Source organism: Cornus florida, unplaced genomic scaffold (genome assembly GCF_030987335.1).
Source record: "Cornus florida cultivar Cherokee Brave unplaced genomic scaffold, ASM3098733v1 CherokeeBrave_3.0.0_Hap2_Chr10, whole genome shotgun sequence".
In the NCBI taxonomy this organism is placed as follows: domain Eukaryota; kingdom Viridiplantae; phylum Streptophyta; class Magnoliopsida; order Cornales; family Cornaceae; genus Cornus; species Cornus florida.
The window spans coordinates 88,634,857-88,654,396 of record NW_026775580.1 but is presented as its reverse complement, the minus strand read 5'-3'; the positions used below and the strand labels follow the sequence as shown (position 1 = coordinate 88,654,396).

Sequence of the window (19,540 nt, the reverse complement as noted above, 5' to 3'; positions counted from 1 at the left end):
GTGCAAAGTAGGTGGTATTTACACAGCGGACCAGTCATAATAGACAATATTAGCACTAATCTAAGCGGAAAATGGAAGAGTGCACAATGGGTGTCAAATAGCGAGAACAATGGGTCCGTGATGAGGTGATGAGGGATAGATTGTCAACACTTAGATGTGTATAGACACTTCTTGCGATAACGTTTTGAAAACGATGAGCAACAAGAGTGTGTAAAGCCATGAGCACCGAGGAGGTGACGAGGGAGAGATTGTTTAATGCACTTAAACAATTAAGCAAGGAATAGAATTATCGAACACCACATTACCAGTTGTATTCTGGTGGTCTCTTTTCGGAAGTAAGAGAGTTGAGGAGGATGAAGTCCAGATAAGAATCCATTCACATTAAACACAGCAGTTCAGTACAGAACTCTCGAGACGAAACATAACTAGGTAATTCGATCAACTTTCATGAGCGATTCAGATGATCTTTAGATTATTTTTCTCATTCTGTTTTCAACTAAGATGATAAATTAATAACCGTAAGAAAAAAATCACAAACTAACAGAATATCCTTCTCGAGCGACTGAAGAAGTAACAAAGAACAAGAAACAAGCGTGAGGGCCATTAGCCAACAACATTCATTACTTCCTCATGTAACTCCAATGAATTCCACATACATTCCCTTCACAAATGCCTACTACAGATTTACGCTATGTTTCGCTATTTTTTTTTAAAATTTTACAAATGACAATTTTTAGCACCATGTCTTGGATTCAAATTGATTTGACACCCCTTATTACCATTGAACAAAGTCTATATGAAAGAGATACGTACACTTGGTTTTTTAGGTGAAACAACTAGCAAGCCTCGGCCTCCACAAGGACTTTATTGTTGGGGTTAATTCAAACCGAGTGATTCAGAGGTGCTAGGCCCGGCACAATCTACGTGGGGAGGAGAGGTGCCCCATTTGCCTTCTGATTCAAGTGGTTCAAGTATGCAAACTCCATAATCATTAGAAAGTCCTAATGCAAACTGATTAGGTTCTGTTGGATGTGCTGCGATCACAACTGGATGGACTCCCGGGCTGTCAAATTATTCTGTCAGATACTTACAAGAAGAAGAAAGGTAAAACAAAAAAAGCCTTTCCGATATTGATCTTCTAAAAGAAATTGTGGAAGTACTCACATTGCAGTGGCAGGGAGATAAGAAGTATACTTAATCATGCATCTCAATTGTAATGTAGCTGAAGCAGTAAGAATACCGACACTTCCATCATCAAAACCGACGTATACTGACTGGCTATCACAGGAATATGTAGCATGTGTGATCAGAGAAGCTCTTCCTTTTGGTGGAATCCACAATTTTTAGGAACATAAATTGCCAATACAAATATCAGAAGTCCAAACAACATGGGAAAAACCAACCATTATAAGTGACTGCATTTTTTGAAAACTTTCCAAATTACGCCTGCCCATACATGGACTCGTCAAATATCCAACAAGCGTTTCCAAGTGATGGATTTTCAGGAGTACGAGTAAAAACCGATGCATAATAGGACACTTGGCTTGGGAGGATGCTTAATCTGAATAAATCTAACAGGAAAAAATAAATAAATAAAATTTATATGCCACACCTTATCAAGGAGTTCCAACTCAGGTGCTTTGTATATGGATATCTCAGTTGCACACGCTACAAGTAAATGTATCTGATCTTGGTGAAATTGTATGAAGGTATCTGTAACAAGAACTTTGCCTGGCACATATGGAATATGCAAGGCTGTACTCTCTAGAAAATTATATTCATCCTCTTCAGAGTTCCAAACACACAGCTGTACAAACAAACGGGAATCACTATCAGTATAATCCAACATATAACGTTTTGCCTACTTAATCAATATTTGCTTTGTTGCCGGAGATAAAATAGCTGAAATATAGATGAAGCTTGAAGGAAACAACATATACAATTATATTACTAATGAAGTTAATTTTAAAGAATCATCCCAACCAGGGCTGCCCTTGCAGTCTATAATAAGGTGGCATCAACATCTACCATGTGGAGATTGGAAAAAATTAAAGTACAAAGCCAAACACTAAGCTAAGTAAGAGAGAGTGGAGTTCTGCACACTATTGGCCATCACTTGGTATTTTCTCTTCTTTTTAAATTTCTTAAATACAAGTTACTGCATTTTCTAACATAAGCAAAAAAATTGATAAACATTTTGCCTCCAATATCTTACCTGAGCATTATCTCCTGAAGACACAAGCACATTTAGAACAGTAGAGAAGGCAAGGCCTGTTATACTTCCCTGATGACCGTTGAACGTGGTTATGAGCTGTGTAATGGAACACACATAATGTTGATTAAATAATCATCGTATCTATCAGCAAACTTACAAACATTAGGCTTCAATTTAAACAGAGGAAAACCTCATAATACACGTGGCTATATATTTGGATATAAGAGTCTTTCATGCCTACAGCAATGATTCTGTCATCCTGAGGATAAAATGCAAGAAATGTTGCTGCAGACGGAGTCTGAGACAGAGGCGGAGACAGAGATGTAGACGGAGACGTTGGTGGAGACGGAGACAGAGACATTGGCACAGACAAAGGTTGAAATGGAGGGGGATCCAATGTCCTAATTGTCTGCATTTGGAAAGCACAACCACCAAAAAGAAGTTATGAAAAATAGTACAGGCAAAATTTAGAAATTTTCTGTCCACGAAGAAAGCTCCCAATAAGTTTTCAAATATTATTCATTGACATTGAAATTTCCATAGTAATTTTTCTTTTTTCACTTCGAAATAGTTTTGAGTTTTGACCATATAACTAATGCAAAACAAGAAACAACTATAACTGAGAAAATGAAGGAGCCAAAATTTGCGGCTTATATAATAATTCCAAGATTATTTTATAGAACTTTTACATCCCAAGCAGTTATTAAATCATAGAATTTGATCTCCAAACAAAGAATAGAACCTAGGGGTTAAGTGTATCTAACAAAAGTTAATGTTGCATAGAGCTCAGCTAAATTAATAATCATTAAGTTCCCCTATCATACTTTTTCATTACTTAGTGATAATAAATTAACCAACTGTACATGGGCAAAGATGGAGAAGTGGTGGAAAGGCCATTTACCTCAAATGTCATCAGCTTATATATCGAGATTTTGCCCCCTGAAGATGACATAACACAAGAGCCATTCGGTGTCAGTGCAAGGGTATGTATACAGGGATTGTATACAGGGTGTGTATCACTAACATCATTAGTCATCAATATTCCACATGAAGGTTGCCATAGTTGCGGTACAACACAAGCAGTTGCCTACAAGAGGAAAGTTGTGTATAGGCAGCAATACTATCAATATTAATGGAACAGAGTGAAGATGTTCAACTTTCAAGCACAGGTGAACTTGTACCTTATCATTCCTTGGCCATTTCCAGATGGTGTGCTCAGCATTTTCCGCTAATGCCAATATGGCAGCTCCTGATTCTGTATACATCAATCTGGAAACCTAACATGTTGAAAAAGAGACAGAACCATAAAAATTTGAATACCAAGCACACTAAGAGGGCTAACTTTAGTTCAATTAGGGGGGAAAAAAAGAAAGGAAAAGATTCTTTAACTTCTAGAAAATCTCAATGTTGGCAAGCTCAAATAAAAATATATTATGAGTTCTGAATTTTCAAGTTCAGCAAAGCAACTTTCACTCGATGTAGTTAAGCCTAATCAGTCAGCTGAAGAAGTGCCACTAATCATCTCTGCACATCAGTAGAGGCAGCAATGGCTTTGGTCTAGTCTAAAAAAACACATCGCCATGAATGTCCATGTGCATGTGACTGTAAGCATGCAAACATGGGTGTGTACAATTATCTTAACTGATTAAATCGTCCTATCTCCAGAAACCTAGAGAAGGGAAGTCATCTTTTGTGATAAATTAAACATGATGGACAAAGAGAAAATAAATTATTGACGAACCAAAAACATTTATAACTGCATATTATTGAACTTATGAGTGTCTTTATTTCTCAACTCATTTCAAATGATTTTTTTTCCTTCCTTTTTGAATTAAAAAACGTGAGTTCTTTTGCGGAGGTTATCACTTGGCGAGTGAGCGCGCACAAGTGTGTGAGAGAGAGATGAAAAGGAAGCAGGAAAATTAAAAACTACAGTTTCTAAGAAGTTTAAACAGAGTAAACACGTACCCCAATTGCTGTTAAACTGTCTGGGAGTCTTAGGGAGCGGCATTGTGATGGTTCATTGATTTCTTTCAGTTCCCAGATGCTAGATTTGCTATTCTACAGGAACTCAAAAGGAAAAAGTTACTAAAGCCACATGTGTTTAGTAAATCTACATCTTACATCTAAGCATAAGTTGCACAGATACAACAAAATCACATAAAATCATATGCAATAATTACATTGACAAAATAAATACACAGGTTAATAAATAAAATGCTTTTCTGATGGAGACAGTGACTCTCAATAATGCAAACACTGATGCTCTTGGAGTAGTTGGATCTTGCTTGATCCAACAGTTGCCCAAGTTTGTTCCAAGTAAATATGGTAGCATTCAAAATGGATTTATTATAAAGTAGATAATTTAGAAAGAAAAAGAAGAAAAGAAAAGAAGTAAACATGCATGTGCACAAATACGCACACTCATATCAATGTCACTCATGGCAGAAATGTGAATGGAGACCCAATATAAAGATGGCATATATTAGGTCAGACCTCTTAGAAGGAGAGTTCTTTTAGGTACATACAAACCGACATCAGATCAAAACCTAACAGAGAGAAGAAAGAAGCTTAATTTCTCATGTCAATGCCCTCTTTCTCCTTTCTAAACTTAAATTAGTGCATTCGATGTTGTTTCCTTGTGCATTTCATATCCTCCCAAAATTAGCTTCTACACCTAAAAACACTTAAATTGTTGGTCACATTTTACAGAAACATTTAATGTTGACAGGAAATGGATGTCTTCTGAAAAACTGCTCAGTCAAATTCTGTACCAGCTAATGTTGATACGTCTTTTGTTAAGTAAAAAACTCTCGTGTATCCTAATTAGTTGCTTCAAATTCAACTAGGAAAAAGTATTCTAAAATTCTAATGCCAATAGTGAACTGGGAATGCTATCCAAATCCCAAAAGACAAAACTAAAAGAGAACCAAAAACCTTTCAAATATTTTCTGAACCAAGAAAAATACATCAACCAACCACTTTTAGCACTTTGTTCAACGATAACAGCATTCTATGACTACAAATTCGAAATTAAATTGTTCTATAGGATGGATTAAATGCATAGAAAAGGTAAATGTTCAATTCATATGCTTATTTTAGGAAAAAGAATCAAGTCCTGATCCTTGAAAAGGATCTCCATTTTTTACTATTTCCATGAATAATACAACTTAGAGCTTCAAGGTAATGAACACCATACACATCTCAAAATCATGGAAAAGAAAATAATATATTTTTTAAGAAAAAAAAAAAAAAAAATCAAAGCTCTAAATTTTGGATATAGAGCTCAAAATTCTAGTAATAGAGCTTCATCTGGAATCCCCAAAGGTCTCAGTCTCTCCAACACATGTTCAGAATCTGCTGTTTGATAGACCACAGCAGAGTTTTTCGTAGGAGGAACCCCAGGGTGCTCTAAGATAGCTGCTACAGTGAGACGTATACATGTGTAGAACCGTAGAAGGCATCCGCTATGGGAAAGCACTCGTCAACTAGGAAAAAGAATAATGATAAAAAATATTTTATCCCTTTCACATATCATTGTTCCTTTGTTGGGCACAAGTGAAATATTTCTTATCACTAATATTTTCATCCATTTCTAGATTTGTTTGGTATGCTGGTATGCTATAGCAATCAAAAAAATTGCGTCACATGTAGATAGCGTAAAAGCATAAAGACAATACCATACTATATATACTTACATCTTAACTGCAGCAAAACCCACGGGCTCGGCAGGAGAGGCAAATGCAGTGAAATCAAGGGGCTTTTTAGATGATGTTGGTAGATGAGCTAGCACCGGCTGAAATGGATTAAAAAAAAAAAAAAGAAGTAGCACCCCATATTAGATTTCTAGAAACCAGAAAGCAGTCCATTATTAAGAATAATTCATTATAGTTCACTTACACCATGAGCACCGAAAGGCGAAAAATCCCCTGCTTTAGGAAAAGCACCTGTTAGAGGATTAGCTACAGAAGGTAAAGCTTGTGGACCAATTGTCAGCAACTGGCTACGAGAAGGGTCCACAAGCGGGGTTTCTGTGTCAGTGATAAGCGTGGGATTCTCATGAAACAGATTCTGGCAATTCAAACTGCAACAAAACAAAGAGTAATGTCAACTGAAAACAAACATTCATTTAAAAAAAAAAAAAAATCAACTCTACAAAGACAAAGATAATGACCTTTGAGTCATTAGAGTCTGCAGTCTGGATTTCAAGTCAGGACAATTTAGCTTGTCACGCAACAGGGGGTTACTTCGAATCAACAATTCAAGTTCATGAAACAAATTTCTCCTCGCAGACTTGGATAGTTGCTCATTTTCTCTGCAAGACTCCCAAGTTAATATACATTACATCAGAATCCAATAATACAGCAAATCTTTAGTACATGACAAGTACCTAAAGTTCTCCAACACCAGAAGCTGTGGCAGTTCTTTAAAATGGCTTTCGTCGAAAGCCGAAACCACTTTTAAGTCCCTTAGAATATCAACAGCTTTAGCCGTATCTTTCCTACAATTAAAGAAGAGAAAAACAGGGGAATATAAAAACAAGTTCCTCTTTGAAGTAAAACTATAAAAGAGTTGGGGTAAATGCAACCCTAACAAAACATGTATAGCATGCATCCAATTTCATCAATCTATGGAATATATAGTTTACCTGTCTACGGCTTCTAGGTACTTCTGCTTTCGGATCTTGAAGAAAACTTTCGTGGAGTATTCGTTATCATCAACCTTCGTAAATCCAGAAAAATACTTCTCCACCTCATCCCAATCCCCACTCTTCACCAGTTCCTCAATATAGCTGAGGTTGAAGAAAAGTCCCAACTCTTGCTCCAACCTCCATCATATAAATAAATAATTAAACAAAATCAAATTAACTAACCACAACAAGTCACACACACACACACACACACTATATATATATATATATATATATATATATATATATATATATATATATATATATATAATAACCATCTGGTTGATTGCTCAGTAAAAATATAAAAAAAAAATGTTTGTAAGTGATATAATCTAAACCTAAACAGCTGTTAAGGTTCATTCAACAGAAGAATGTATAAAACCTTACTTGTGAGCAGTCTCATTAAATTTCTCTTCACCGAGAAACTGACGTAGAAGAAACACAAATTCTCTGTTCAGGAACGACATGCTTGTCTTCAAAATGGTCGAAACTGCAAAAAGTGAAAATAAAAAGATAGAAACACAGACAGATTCATACTAACAGATCGAACAAACACGCCTCAACTGAAATCCCTAAATTTCCAAACAAACGCATCAAACAATTGAGTTCTAAGTCCTAATTGCTTGATTCTCGTCAACATCAAAAGAATGAGACAACCGCATCTGGAATCCATATATCCGAAGAATTAGAGTAACTCATCGTTTTCTTGAACTTCCAGTATCATCTTACTATGGTTATGTGTCTATACATATATATTATATTTACACATACATGTGTGTACGTGTGTGTGTGACTGTGTGAGAGAGGGGGAGAGAGATGTGAAGCGAAGATTAAATAATGCAATCGCGAGAACGAATTGACACTGTTGAATATTCAAGAAGGAATGGAATCTAGCTCTTGAAGCTTTTCTCGAATTTCCATTTCATCTATGTATGTATACATAATATACATTCTATATATATATATATACACACACACATTTATATATGTGTGCGTGTGTGTGAATTAGTGAGAAAGTTAAGAAGCACGCGATTGTACCTTGATTGAACGAGAACGAGAACGAATTGCAGAGTCCGTAGACGACGAAGACAGTCTGTCCTTCAACCAATCTTTCTCTCTCTAGAGATTTGAAGAGAAAGAAGGAGAGCGCGCGCGCAAATGATTCCAGACGAAGTTACCAAGTTGGTTTAAAATTGAAAAAATAATACTCCGTACTAATAAAATGAAGGGACGCCTTTCACGCTTATTTTGTTAAAGTTACAAAAATGTCCCCCACAACATATTTATTAAAAACTCTATAAATTTGGTACCACTAAATTTTGGGTCTTCAAAATCAACCCCCCTCTCAAAATTTCCCACATCTCTGCCCATGGATACTCACAATTCTAGCCCAAATTATTAGATGATTCTGGACCATTAATACTTGGTGGACCAGTTAAATACAGATTTTCGGATTGAAAAAATAACCCTACAACAGTACGATATTAATAAATTACAAAGTTTAATGATCGGAGGATTTTAGTTCACCAAGTATCAAATAGACCAGGACCATCTAATAATTTCTCTCATAAAAATCATAATGATTGTTGTAGTATAAAGAAGGGTTGTTTATCTTTTGTTTAAGTCTTAAATTTCATTAACTACTTAATTCAACTTTTAAATTTTGTTCAGTCTTAAATTTCATTAAAATTTGTTCAGTTTTATTAACTACTTAAATTTCATTAACTATTTAAAATAGGATTGCAAGGATTAAGTGCATTGAAGATGCTTCTTTCACCTTGTTATGTTATGTTCACATAGATTCAGAATATGAATCTTAAATTACATTCATGATACGCAACTCATTATTTAATAAAGAACGAATTTTTATCATTTTAATGTGTATGCAGTTGCCAAAAGTATGTCGTATACCCTTTTGTTCACATTTTAGATTATTTCTTTGACAAAATTATGGTACAATGTAGTAATGTGGCACAAATTTACGGTTAAAAAAGTGTTTTGCGATCTTCACCAACAAATAAAATAAAATAAAAGAAGTAAATAGTAATGGCCTAACGCGCACCGGTAGCCAATTAATTAAGATGTCTCTTGAGTGCTTGGACTCTCACAAAATATAAAAACATTAGTAATAGATAATAATGTATACTGAATTGAAAATTTTGTGTGTATATGTATATATATATTTTTATAAGAAACTAAATAATATTAGGTCAGAATAAAAATGACCTTGTTCAGTAGTGACAGCCGAATTAATGTCACAAGATTTCTGTCATTTGTGGCTATGGCAACCATTTGTAAAAAAAAATTAAAAAAAATGAAAGAAAATAAAAGAAAATTTCCATTCACATTAAATAAAAATATCCACACTTTTTCAAGAAGCTGACCTTTCCTATTTTTGTATGATAGAATTGGACCCACATATATGAAGACCTCACGGCCCATCTTTTATGATCCATCGAACCCAAATGTGCATATTCCAAGCCCAATCACCCAAACCCAACCAACTTACGGAGTATGAATTATTCGGCGTTCTTAAATACTCAAGATTTCAAAATCCATCTTTTTTTTTTTTTTTTTTTGATAAATGTTTCAAAATCCATCTAATTTTATCTAATTATTTGAAAATTCTAAAAAAATTATGCTAGCAATTAGTTTTTTTTTTTTTTTTTTTTTTTTTTTTCCATTTTTATCAAAATAAATTAGTCTATTTTTCAAATGGATAAAAATTTATTCAAATTATTTCAATAAGAACTCATAATCTTTATGAAAAATTTTAGTAGAATTTTAAATTTTTGTATATCATTTAAATTTACATCATAATATATATGAGTTAACTAAAACATAAATGAACGTAGGAAAGTAAAAGTATTCTATATCAATTTTAGAATAGAAACTCTAATGGCAAAACTTTACTTCTATTTAGTAAGAGTGTATGTGAAAAATTGGGAGGTTAAAGGATTAGTAGAATTATTGATCCTATAATAATAATAATAATAATAATAATAATAATAATAATAGTAATAGTAATGGACTTATTAATCTTTTACTAAAAAAAAACAGTAAGACTTCCAAGTAATTTTTCCTATTGATTAGGAAACAAACAGTCAAAGCACGTAAAAGAAAATAAAAAATAAAAAATAAAAAAATTGGACCCACATATATGAAGGCCTCACCGCCCATCTCTTATGATCCATCGAACCCAGATGTGCATATTCCAAGCCCAATCACCCAAACCCAACCAACTTACGGAGTATGAATTATTCCGCGTTTGTTATTCAAAATCCATCTTCTTTTTTTATTTATTTTTTTATTTTTATAAATGTTTCAAAATCCATCTAATTTCATCTAATTATTTGAAAGTTCTAAAAAAATTCTGCTAGCAATTAGTTTTTTTTTTCTTTTCATTTTTATCAAAATAATTAGTCTATTTTTCAAATGGATAAAAATTTATTCCAATTATTTCAATAAGAAATCAAAATATTTTATGAAAATTTTTAGTAGAATTTTAAATTTTTGTATATTAAAAATGATTGTGGTAAATCTACAAAATATTATTGGAATTGAGCTTTAATTAAATTAATTATCATTTAAATTTACATCAGAATATATATTTATTAACTAAAACATAAATGAACGTAGGAAAATAAAAGTATTCTATATCAATTTTAGAATAGAAACTCTAATGGCAAAACTTTACTTCTATTTAGTAAGAGTGTATGTGAAAAATTGGGAGGTTAAAAGATTTGTAGAATTATTGATCCTATAATAATAATAATAATGGACTTATTTGTCTTTTACAACAACAAAAAAAAAAAAAAAAAGGTAAGACTTCGGAGTAATTTTTCCTATTGATTGAAACAACCAGTTAAAGCGCGTATTAAAAAAAAAAAATTACTGAGTATATATATATATATATATATATATATTCTTAGTCCTAATCATTCCAGTCAGTGTGTATGATACTTGTGCCGCCAGAGGGGAGCGTATATATACACACACACACACACACATAGACATATGTATATTCTTTGTTCTTAAGTCTCAAGTCTAAATCTCTCACATACCATTCTCTTTCTCTTTCATCACCCAAACCCTACAAAAATTTTCCAAGTCTGTTTCTTTAATCTTGTTTCTTCTTCAAACAATTAATGGCGAAACAGTTCTTTATTGCTCCTAGTCTATCCTTTCCGACCAAGAACACAGCATTTGCAGACTCGGAAAATCAAGAAAATAGTGCGAAACAGTTCTTTGTCGCTGATAGTCTTTTCTCTCCTTTGAAAAACACAGCAGTTGGAGACTCGAAAGACGAAGAACACAGTGTGGTTTCATCGGAAAAGATGGAAGTATTAATGGAGTCCAGTAGTACTACTAGTTGCATCCCACAACCAAGAACCATGGAAGGACGTTGCATAACAAGAAAACCTGCCGAAAAGGTTTCAACCCAATTGATGAAACCATCTTCCATTATTATCATCAAGAAAAGGAAGATGATGATGGGTGATAATAACCCATGTTGCTCTCTGGCTCCCAAACCCAAACAACAGAAGATTCAAAGAGAAGAAGAAGAAGAAGAGATGACAAGGTTGAGGCTGTATGAAGATCCCTGGAAAATCAAGAAGATACTGACAAAAAGTGATGTGAATACTTCATGCAGGCTCCTGTTATCACAAGAATCAGTCCACAAACATATAATCCCTCTGTTCAGCGCTAAACAAGCCACGGATTGTGGGACTGTAGGTGGCACAAAGCTTAAGGTTTTTGACTTCGACACAAGGACTGAACATGAGTTGACGCTCAAGAGATGGAAGACAGAAAGCTATTTGCTCACCGGTGGCTGGATCAAAGAGTTCAAAAACAGGAGGAACTTGGAGGTGGGTGATGAGGTTGGCCTTTTCTGGAATCCATACCTTTCAAGACTCTATTTTACCCTTCTCAAAAAGGCAGCTGCCTAGTCATATGTGAATGCTTCGTTGTAACATGACTTGTATCATGGCTTGAATGGTTTTATTATATGTTTAATGAATATGATTAATAATATCTCAGTCTTGAAAAGCTTTAAGTATTCTATACTTTGCCTTCTAGCAATAAAACCAAGCACTTAATAATAAACTAATAGAGATGAGTTCTTTTAGATAATTTTAGAAGCAACAACAAAGTCCATTCTTTTGCTAAACTTCTCTAAAACGCACTGTTGATGTACAAATTAATGTGGACAAAATTCTTTTTTCGGTAATTCCCGTGTCTAGAATAAATAGAAAATGACCTACTCTTATCTTTTACTTGGATGAAATCTATGAATTTCAAAGCCTAGCTTGAAATCTCCAATAAAGCATATATATATGGATCAAACCAGAGTATATGAACTGTTTGGTGTAGAACATACCTTGTTAAGGCTAGAAGCTTATGGGACATCAAAGCTCCAAAGCAGTCATCTTGGTGTTGGAAGAAATTGCTCCAGTTGAGGTGTCTTGCCGGGCATCTCTCTGATCAGGAAAAAGATTGGCGTCGGCAGAGGCACATTCTTTCTGGACAGACATCTGGTTTGGGAGTCGATCTTTCCACATTCCCAAACACAAAATTATCCTGTGCCTGGCCATCCGACGTCTTGGCACATACCCTCTTTGCTTTTGAATTGTCTGGTAGTCTTAGAGAGCGGCATTGTGATGGTTCATTGATTTCATTCAGTTTCCAGGTCCTAGATTTGTCTACCAACTCATAAGAAATTCTGGAATTTTCATCTGCAGGACTTTGATTTATGCTATTCTACGGGAACTCAAAAGGAAAAGTTAATCACTAAATGCACATTTGTAAATCTACATCTGACATCTAAGCATAACTTAATAACTTGCACAGATACAACAAAATCACATAAAATCATATGCAATAATTATATTGACAACAATGCAAAGTTCTATTCTGATGGAGACAGTGACTCTCACCAATGCAAACATTGATACTCTTGGCACAGTTGGTCTGAAATGCTTGATCCAGCAGTTGCCCAAGTTTGTTCCAAGTAAATATGGTAGCATTCAAAATAGAATTATTATAAAGTAGATAATTTAGAGAGAGAGAGAGAGAAAAAAAATAAAATAAAATAAAATAAAAATGAAAAAGAAAAAGAAAAAGAAGAGTAAACATGCATGCGCACAAATACGCCCACTCAAACCCTAAGTTAATTTAGTGTATTCGATGTTGTTTACTTCATTTAGTAATTACATCAGGTTAGTTTTCTTGTGCATTTCATATCCTCCCAAATTTAACTTCTACAACCATAAACACCTAAATTGTGGGTCACGTTTTACAGAAACATTTAATGTTGACAGGAAATGGATGTCTTCTGAAAAAACTGCTGAGTCAATTTCTGTACCAGCTAACATTTATTAAGTACATAAATCTCATGTATCCTAATTAGTTGCTTCAAAATCAACTAGAAAAAATATTCTAAAATTCTAATGCCGAAACTGAACTGGGAATGTGATCCAAATCCCTAAAGACAAAACTAAAAGAGAAGCAAAAGCCTTTCAAATGTTTTCTGAACTACGATAAATACAAGAAGTCAACAACCAACCCCTTTTAGCCCTTTTTTCAATTATAATGGCATTCTGTGACTACAAATTCCAAATTAAATTGGTCTATTTGATGGATTAGAGGGAAATTATCAATTCATATACTTATTTTAGGAAAAAGAATCAAGTCCTGATCCTTGAAAAGGATCTCCATTTTTTACTATTTCCATGACTCACACAACTTAGAGCTTCAAGGTATGAGCATCATACACATCTCAAAATCATGGAAGAAAGTAATAGGCTTGTTCTTTTTATAAATAAATAAAATCAAAGCTCTAAAATTTGGATACAGAGCTCAAAATTCTAGTAATAGAGCTTCGAGTGCCACTAAATCCATGGAAAATACAGAGGACCCGTTATGTATTACTTCATCCGGAATCCCGGAAGGAATCAGCCTCTCCAACACATGTTCAGAATTTGCTGTTTGATAGACCACAACTGAGATTTTTGTAGGAGGAATCCCATGGCGCACTAAGATAGCTGCTACAGTGAGACGAATACATGGGTAGAACCATAGAAGGCATCCGCTATGGGAAAGCACTCGTCAATTAGGAAAAAGAATAATGATAAAGAATGTTTTATAAAAAACATCCCTATTATAAATTCTCCAAGATACAAAATTTAAAAAGCTTGAAAGCATGCCGTTCACATATCACTGTTACTTAGTTGGGCACAAATGAAATATATCTTATCCTCCATTTCTAGATTTGTTTGGTATGCTGGTAATAGCAATAAAAAGAAATTGTTTGACATGTAGCTAGTGTAAAAGATTAAAGGACAATACCACACCATATGTACTTACATTCAATGCAGCAAAACCCATAGGCTTGGCAGGAGCTAGCGCTGGCCGAAGTGGATGAAAAAAGAAGTAGCACCCATGTTAGATTTCTAGAGACCAGAAAGCAGTCCATTAATTAGAATAATTCATTCTAGTTCACTTATACGATGACCACCTAGAGGCGAAAGATCCCATGCTTTGGGAACAGCACCCATTAGAGGATTATCGATAGGCTTCGGATTCTCATGAAACAGATTCCGCCAATTCAAACTGTAACACAACAAAGAGTAATGTCAACTGAAAACAGACTTTCATTTAGAAGAAAAAAGAAATCAACTCTACAAAGCCAAAGATAATGACCTTCGATTCATTGGAATCTGCATTCTGGAGTTCAAGTCAGGAAAATTTAGCTTGTCACGCAACAGGGGGTTTCTTTGAATCAACAATTCAAGTTGATGAAACAAATTTCTCCTAGCAGACTGGGTATCTCCATATTGAGATAGTTGCACATTTTCTCTGTAGGACTCCCAAGTTAATATATTTACATCAGAACCCATTAATAATACAGCAAAACTGAGGTACATGACACTTACCTAAAGTTCTCCAACGTAAGAAGCTGTGTCAGTTCTTTAAAATGGTTTTTGTCTAAAGCCGAAACCACTTTCAAGTCCTTTAGAATATCAACAGATTTAGCCCGATCCTTCCTAAAATTAAAGAAGACAGGAATATAAAAACACGTTCCTCTTTGAAGTAAACTATATAAGAGTAGAGTAAAATGCACAAAACATGTACAGCATGCATCCAATTTCATCAATTTATGGCATACATAGTTTACCTGTCTAAGCCTTCTAGGTACTTCTGCTTTCGGATTCCAAAGAAAATTCTCATGGAATATCTGTTATCATCAACCTTCGTAAATCCAGATAAGTATTTCTCCACCTCATCCCAATCCCCATTGTTCATCAGTTCCTCAAAATATCTGAGGTTGAAGAAAAATCCTGACTCTTGCTTCCAACCTTAATAAATAATTAAACAAAATCAAATTAATTAACCACACCAAATCACACACACACTATATGTATATATATTATATAGTAATCACCTGGTTCACTGCTCAGAAAAGGGAGGATTGTAAAAAAATAAGAAATGTTTGAAAGTGATATAATTGTGATCTTTTTAAATTCAGAAAATTTAAGAACATAATCTATCTTGTCTAAACAGTTAAGTTTGACTGTTTGAAGGCTTGAAGCCTTGAGCTACTTGGTGAAAAATAATAAAAATCAAAACTATGGAATTTTAAATTCTCTCGTTTTCATTCATTTCTTAATATCCAGCAGAAATAACACAATAAATGTACAAAATAAAATAGAAAAACGGACAGATTCATACAAACAGATCAAACAAACACACCTCACCAGAAATCCCTAAATTCCAAACAAACGCATCAAACAATTGACTTCTAAGTCCTAATTGCTTTAATCTCGTAAACAATGAGACAACATCTCCTGGAATCCATATATCTGAAGAATTAGAGTACCTCATCCTTTTTTTGAACTTCCGATATCATCTTATTATATTTATGTATCTATACATATAAATTTGTGTGCGCGAGCGTGTGCGAGAGAGAGACATGTGAATCGAAGACTAAATAATGCAATAGCGAGAACGAATTGACACTGTTGAATATTCAAGAAGAAATGGAATCTAGCTCTTGAAGCTTTTTTTGAATTTCCATTTCATCTATTTATGCATAAATTCTACACACACACACACATCCATAGATGCGTGTGTGAATTAATGAAAAAGTTAAGAAGTACGCGTTTGTACCTTGATTGAACGAGAAAGAGAACGAATTGGTGATTCTGTAGAAGACGAAGACAGTCAACCAAGCTCTCGCTCTAGAGATTTGAAGCAGAGAGAGAGCGCGCGCAAATGCTTCCAGACGAACGGATGCCTTTCACCCTTATTTTGTTGAAAGTTACAATAATGCCCCCACAATTTTTTTTTTTTTTTTTTTGTTTTTTTGAAAGGTCCCCAAAAAAATATTTGTTATTATATAGTATGTAGTAGTATTAAGCCGCAGTGAATAAGTTGTATGGCACATCTGATCCAGTTTCCGATTCTTATGATCCTTATTTTAGCTGTAACATTACTATATGCAAAGTTACAATAATGCCCCCACAAAAATATTTGTTACTGTATTATATATTTAGTAGTATAAAGCCACAGTGAATAAGTTGTATGGCACATCTGATCCAGTTTTGCGATTCTTAATTTCTATATGCAAAGTTGATAAATTATGCTATAATGGAATATGGAACCCATGTTTCCTTTTAATACTTAGAACTGACTTTATAATAAGGGTTGTTTATCTTTTGTTTAAGTCTTAAATTTTATTAATTACTTATTTCGACTTTAAAAATTTGTTCAGTCTTAAATTTCATTAAAATTTGTTCAGTTTCATTAACTATTTAAAATAAGATTGTAAGGATTTAAGTGCATTAAAGATGCTTCTTTCACTTTGTTATTGTGTCAGCACAACGAATTAAAAAACTCAATTGTATATGAAGTTTTAACTAGGAAGTAATCATTTGACTGTCCGCCATGTTATTTTTACGTAGATTCAAAATACGGATCTTGAATTACATTCATGATACGCAATTCATCATTTAATAAAGAATGAATTTTGATAATTTAAATGTGTATGCAGTTGCTCAAATTATGTTAATTGTGCCCTTTTGTTCAAATTTTAGATTATTTCTTTGACAAAATTATAGTACAATATAGTAATGTGGCACAAATTTGCGGTAAAAAAGGGTTTTGCGATCTTCATCAACAAATAAAATAAAATTAAAGAAGTAAATAGTAATGGCCTAACCTGCACCGGTAGCAAATTGATTAATATGTCTCTTGAGTACTTAGACTTCCACAAAATATAAAAATATTAGTAATAAATAATAATGTGTACTGAATTGAAAACTTTGTGTGTGTGTATATATATATATTTATAAGAAACTAAATAATATTAGGTCAGAATAAAAATGACCTTTTTCAGTAGTGATAGCCGAATTAATGTTACCAGATTTCTGTCATTTGTGGCTATGGCAACTTACGAAGTATGAATTATTCGGCGTTCTTAAATACTTTCAAAATCCTTTTTTTTTTCAAAATCCATATAATTTTATCTAATTATTTGAAAATTCTAAAAAAATTATGCTAGCAATTAGTTTTTTTTTTTCATTTTTATCAAAATAATTAGTATATTTTTCAAATGGATAAAATTTTATTCAAATTATCTCAATAAGAAATCATAATATTTTATGAAAAATTTTAGTAGAATTTTAATTTTTTGTATATTAGAAATGATTGTGGTAAATCTACAAAAATATTTTCGGAATTGAGCTTTAATTAAATTAATTATCATTTAAATTTACATCATAATATATATTAATTAACTAAAACATAAATGAACTTAGGACAATAAAAGTATTCCATTTCAATTTTAGAATAGAAACTCTAATGGCAAAACTTTACTTCTATTTAGTAAGAGTGTATGTGAAAAATTGGGAGGTTAAAGGATTTGTAGAATTATCTATCCTATAATAATAATAATAATAATAATAATAATAATAATGGACTTGTTTGTCTTTAATAAAAAAAAGCAAGACTTCGGAGTAATTTTTCCTATTGATTAGGAAACAACCAGTTAAAGCGCGTATTAAAAAAAATAACAATAAAATAAATAAATTACGGAGTGTGTATATATATATATATATATTCTTGATCCTAATCATTCCATTCAGTTAGTATGATATTTGTGCCAGAGGGGAGCGTGTGTGTATATATATATATATACATATAGACATATGTATATTCTTGGTTCTTAAGTCTTTAAGCCTAAATCTCTCACATACCACATTCTCTCTCTCTCTTTCATCACCCAAATCTTACAAATATTTCCCAAGTCTGTTTCTTTAATCTTGTTTCTTCTTCAAACAATTAATGGCGAAACGGTTCTTTATTGCTCCTAGTCTATCCTCTCCGACCCTGAACACAGCATTTGCAGACTCGGAAAATCAAGAAAATAGTGCGAAACAGTTCTTTGTCGCTGATAGTCTTTTCTCTCCGTTGAAAAACACAGCAGTTGGAGACTCGAAAGACGAAGAACACAGTGGGGTTTCATCGGAAAAGATGAAAGAATTCATGGAGTCCAGTAGTACTACTAGTTGCATCCCACAACCAAGAACCATGGAAGGACGTTGCATAACAAGAAAACCTGCAGAAAAGGTTTTAACCCAATTGATGAAACCATCTTCCATTATTATCATCAAGAAAAGGAGGATGATGATGGGTGATAATAACCCATGTTGCTCTCTGGCTCCCAAACCCAAACAACAGAAGATTCAAAGAGAAGAAGAAGAAGAAGAAGAAGAGATGACAAGGTTGAGGCTGTATGAAGATCCCTGGAAAATCAAGAAGATACTGACAAAAAGTGATGTGAATACTTCATGCAGGCTCTTGTTATCACAAGAATCAATCCGCAAACATGTAATCCCTCTGTTCAGCGCTAAACAAGCCACATATTGTGGGACTGTAGATGGCACAAAGCTTAAGGTTTTTGACTTCGACACAAGGACTGAACATGAGTTGACGCTCAAGAGATGGAAGACAGAGAGCTATTTGCTTACCGGTGGCTGGATCAAAGAGTTCAAAAACAGGAGGAACTTGGAGGTGGGTGATGAGGTTGGCCTTTTCTGGAATCCATACCTTTCAAGACTCTATTTTACCCTTCTCAAAAAGGCAGCTGCCTAGTCAAATTCAAATGCTTCATTGTAATTAACATGACTTCAGATGTATCATGGCTTGAATGGTTTTATTATATGTTTAATGAATATGATTAATAATATCTCAGTTTTGAAAAGCTTCTAGTATTCCACTTCATTTTGTATATTTTGCCTTCTAGCAATAAAACCAAGCACTTATAATATACTAATAGAGATAAGTTCTTTTAGATAATTTTAGAAGCAATAACAAAGTCCATTCTTTTGCTAAACTTCTCTAAAACACACTGTTGATGTACAAATGTGGACAACATTCTGTTTTCGGCAATTTGTATATCAAGAATAAATAGAAAATGACCTACTCTTGCCTTCTTGCATGAAATCTATGAATTTCAAAGCCTAGCTTGAAATCTCCAATAAAGCATATATATCTATGGATCAAACCAGAGTATATGGACTGTTTGGTGTAGAACATACCTTGTTAAGGCTAGAAGCTTATGGGACATCAAA

The 19,540-nt window shown here is 33.5% G+C and overlaps 2 protein-coding genes across 2 annotated transcripts; one reads left to right on the top strand and one right to left on the bottom strand.

Moving 5' to 3' along the window:
- Positions 1-632: 632 nt before the first annotated feature.
- Positions 633-7,372, bottom strand: LOC132278096 (protein TPR3-like). Its single transcript, XM_059779920.1, has 16 exons — positions 7,293-7,372; positions 6,864-7,043; positions 6,606-6,716; positions 6,372-6,530; positions 6,116-6,299; positions 5,914-6,011; positions 5,562-5,682; positions 4,184-4,276; positions 3,397-3,492; positions 3,117-3,302; positions 2,599-2,624; positions 2,406-2,511; positions 2,216-2,311; positions 1,620-1,807; positions 1,165-1,344; positions 633-1,063 (listed from the first exon to the last, which is right to left on the bottom strand). Exons 1-16 carry the CDS (start codon positions 7,370-7,372, stop codon positions 877-879), a joined length of 2,091 nt encoding a protein of 696 aa, XP_059635903.1. The 3' UTR covers positions 633-876.
- A 3,681-nt stretch (positions 7,373-11,053) lies between these two features.
- LOC132278095 (putative B3 domain-containing protein At1g78640) lies at positions 11,054-11,857 on the top strand. The gene has a single exon (XM_059779919.1). The coding sequence runs from the start codon at positions 11,054-11,056 to the stop codon at positions 11,855-11,857; it is 804 nt and encodes a 267-aa protein (XP_059635902.1).
- The last annotated feature ends 7,683 nt before the right edge of the window (positions 11,858-19,540 follow it).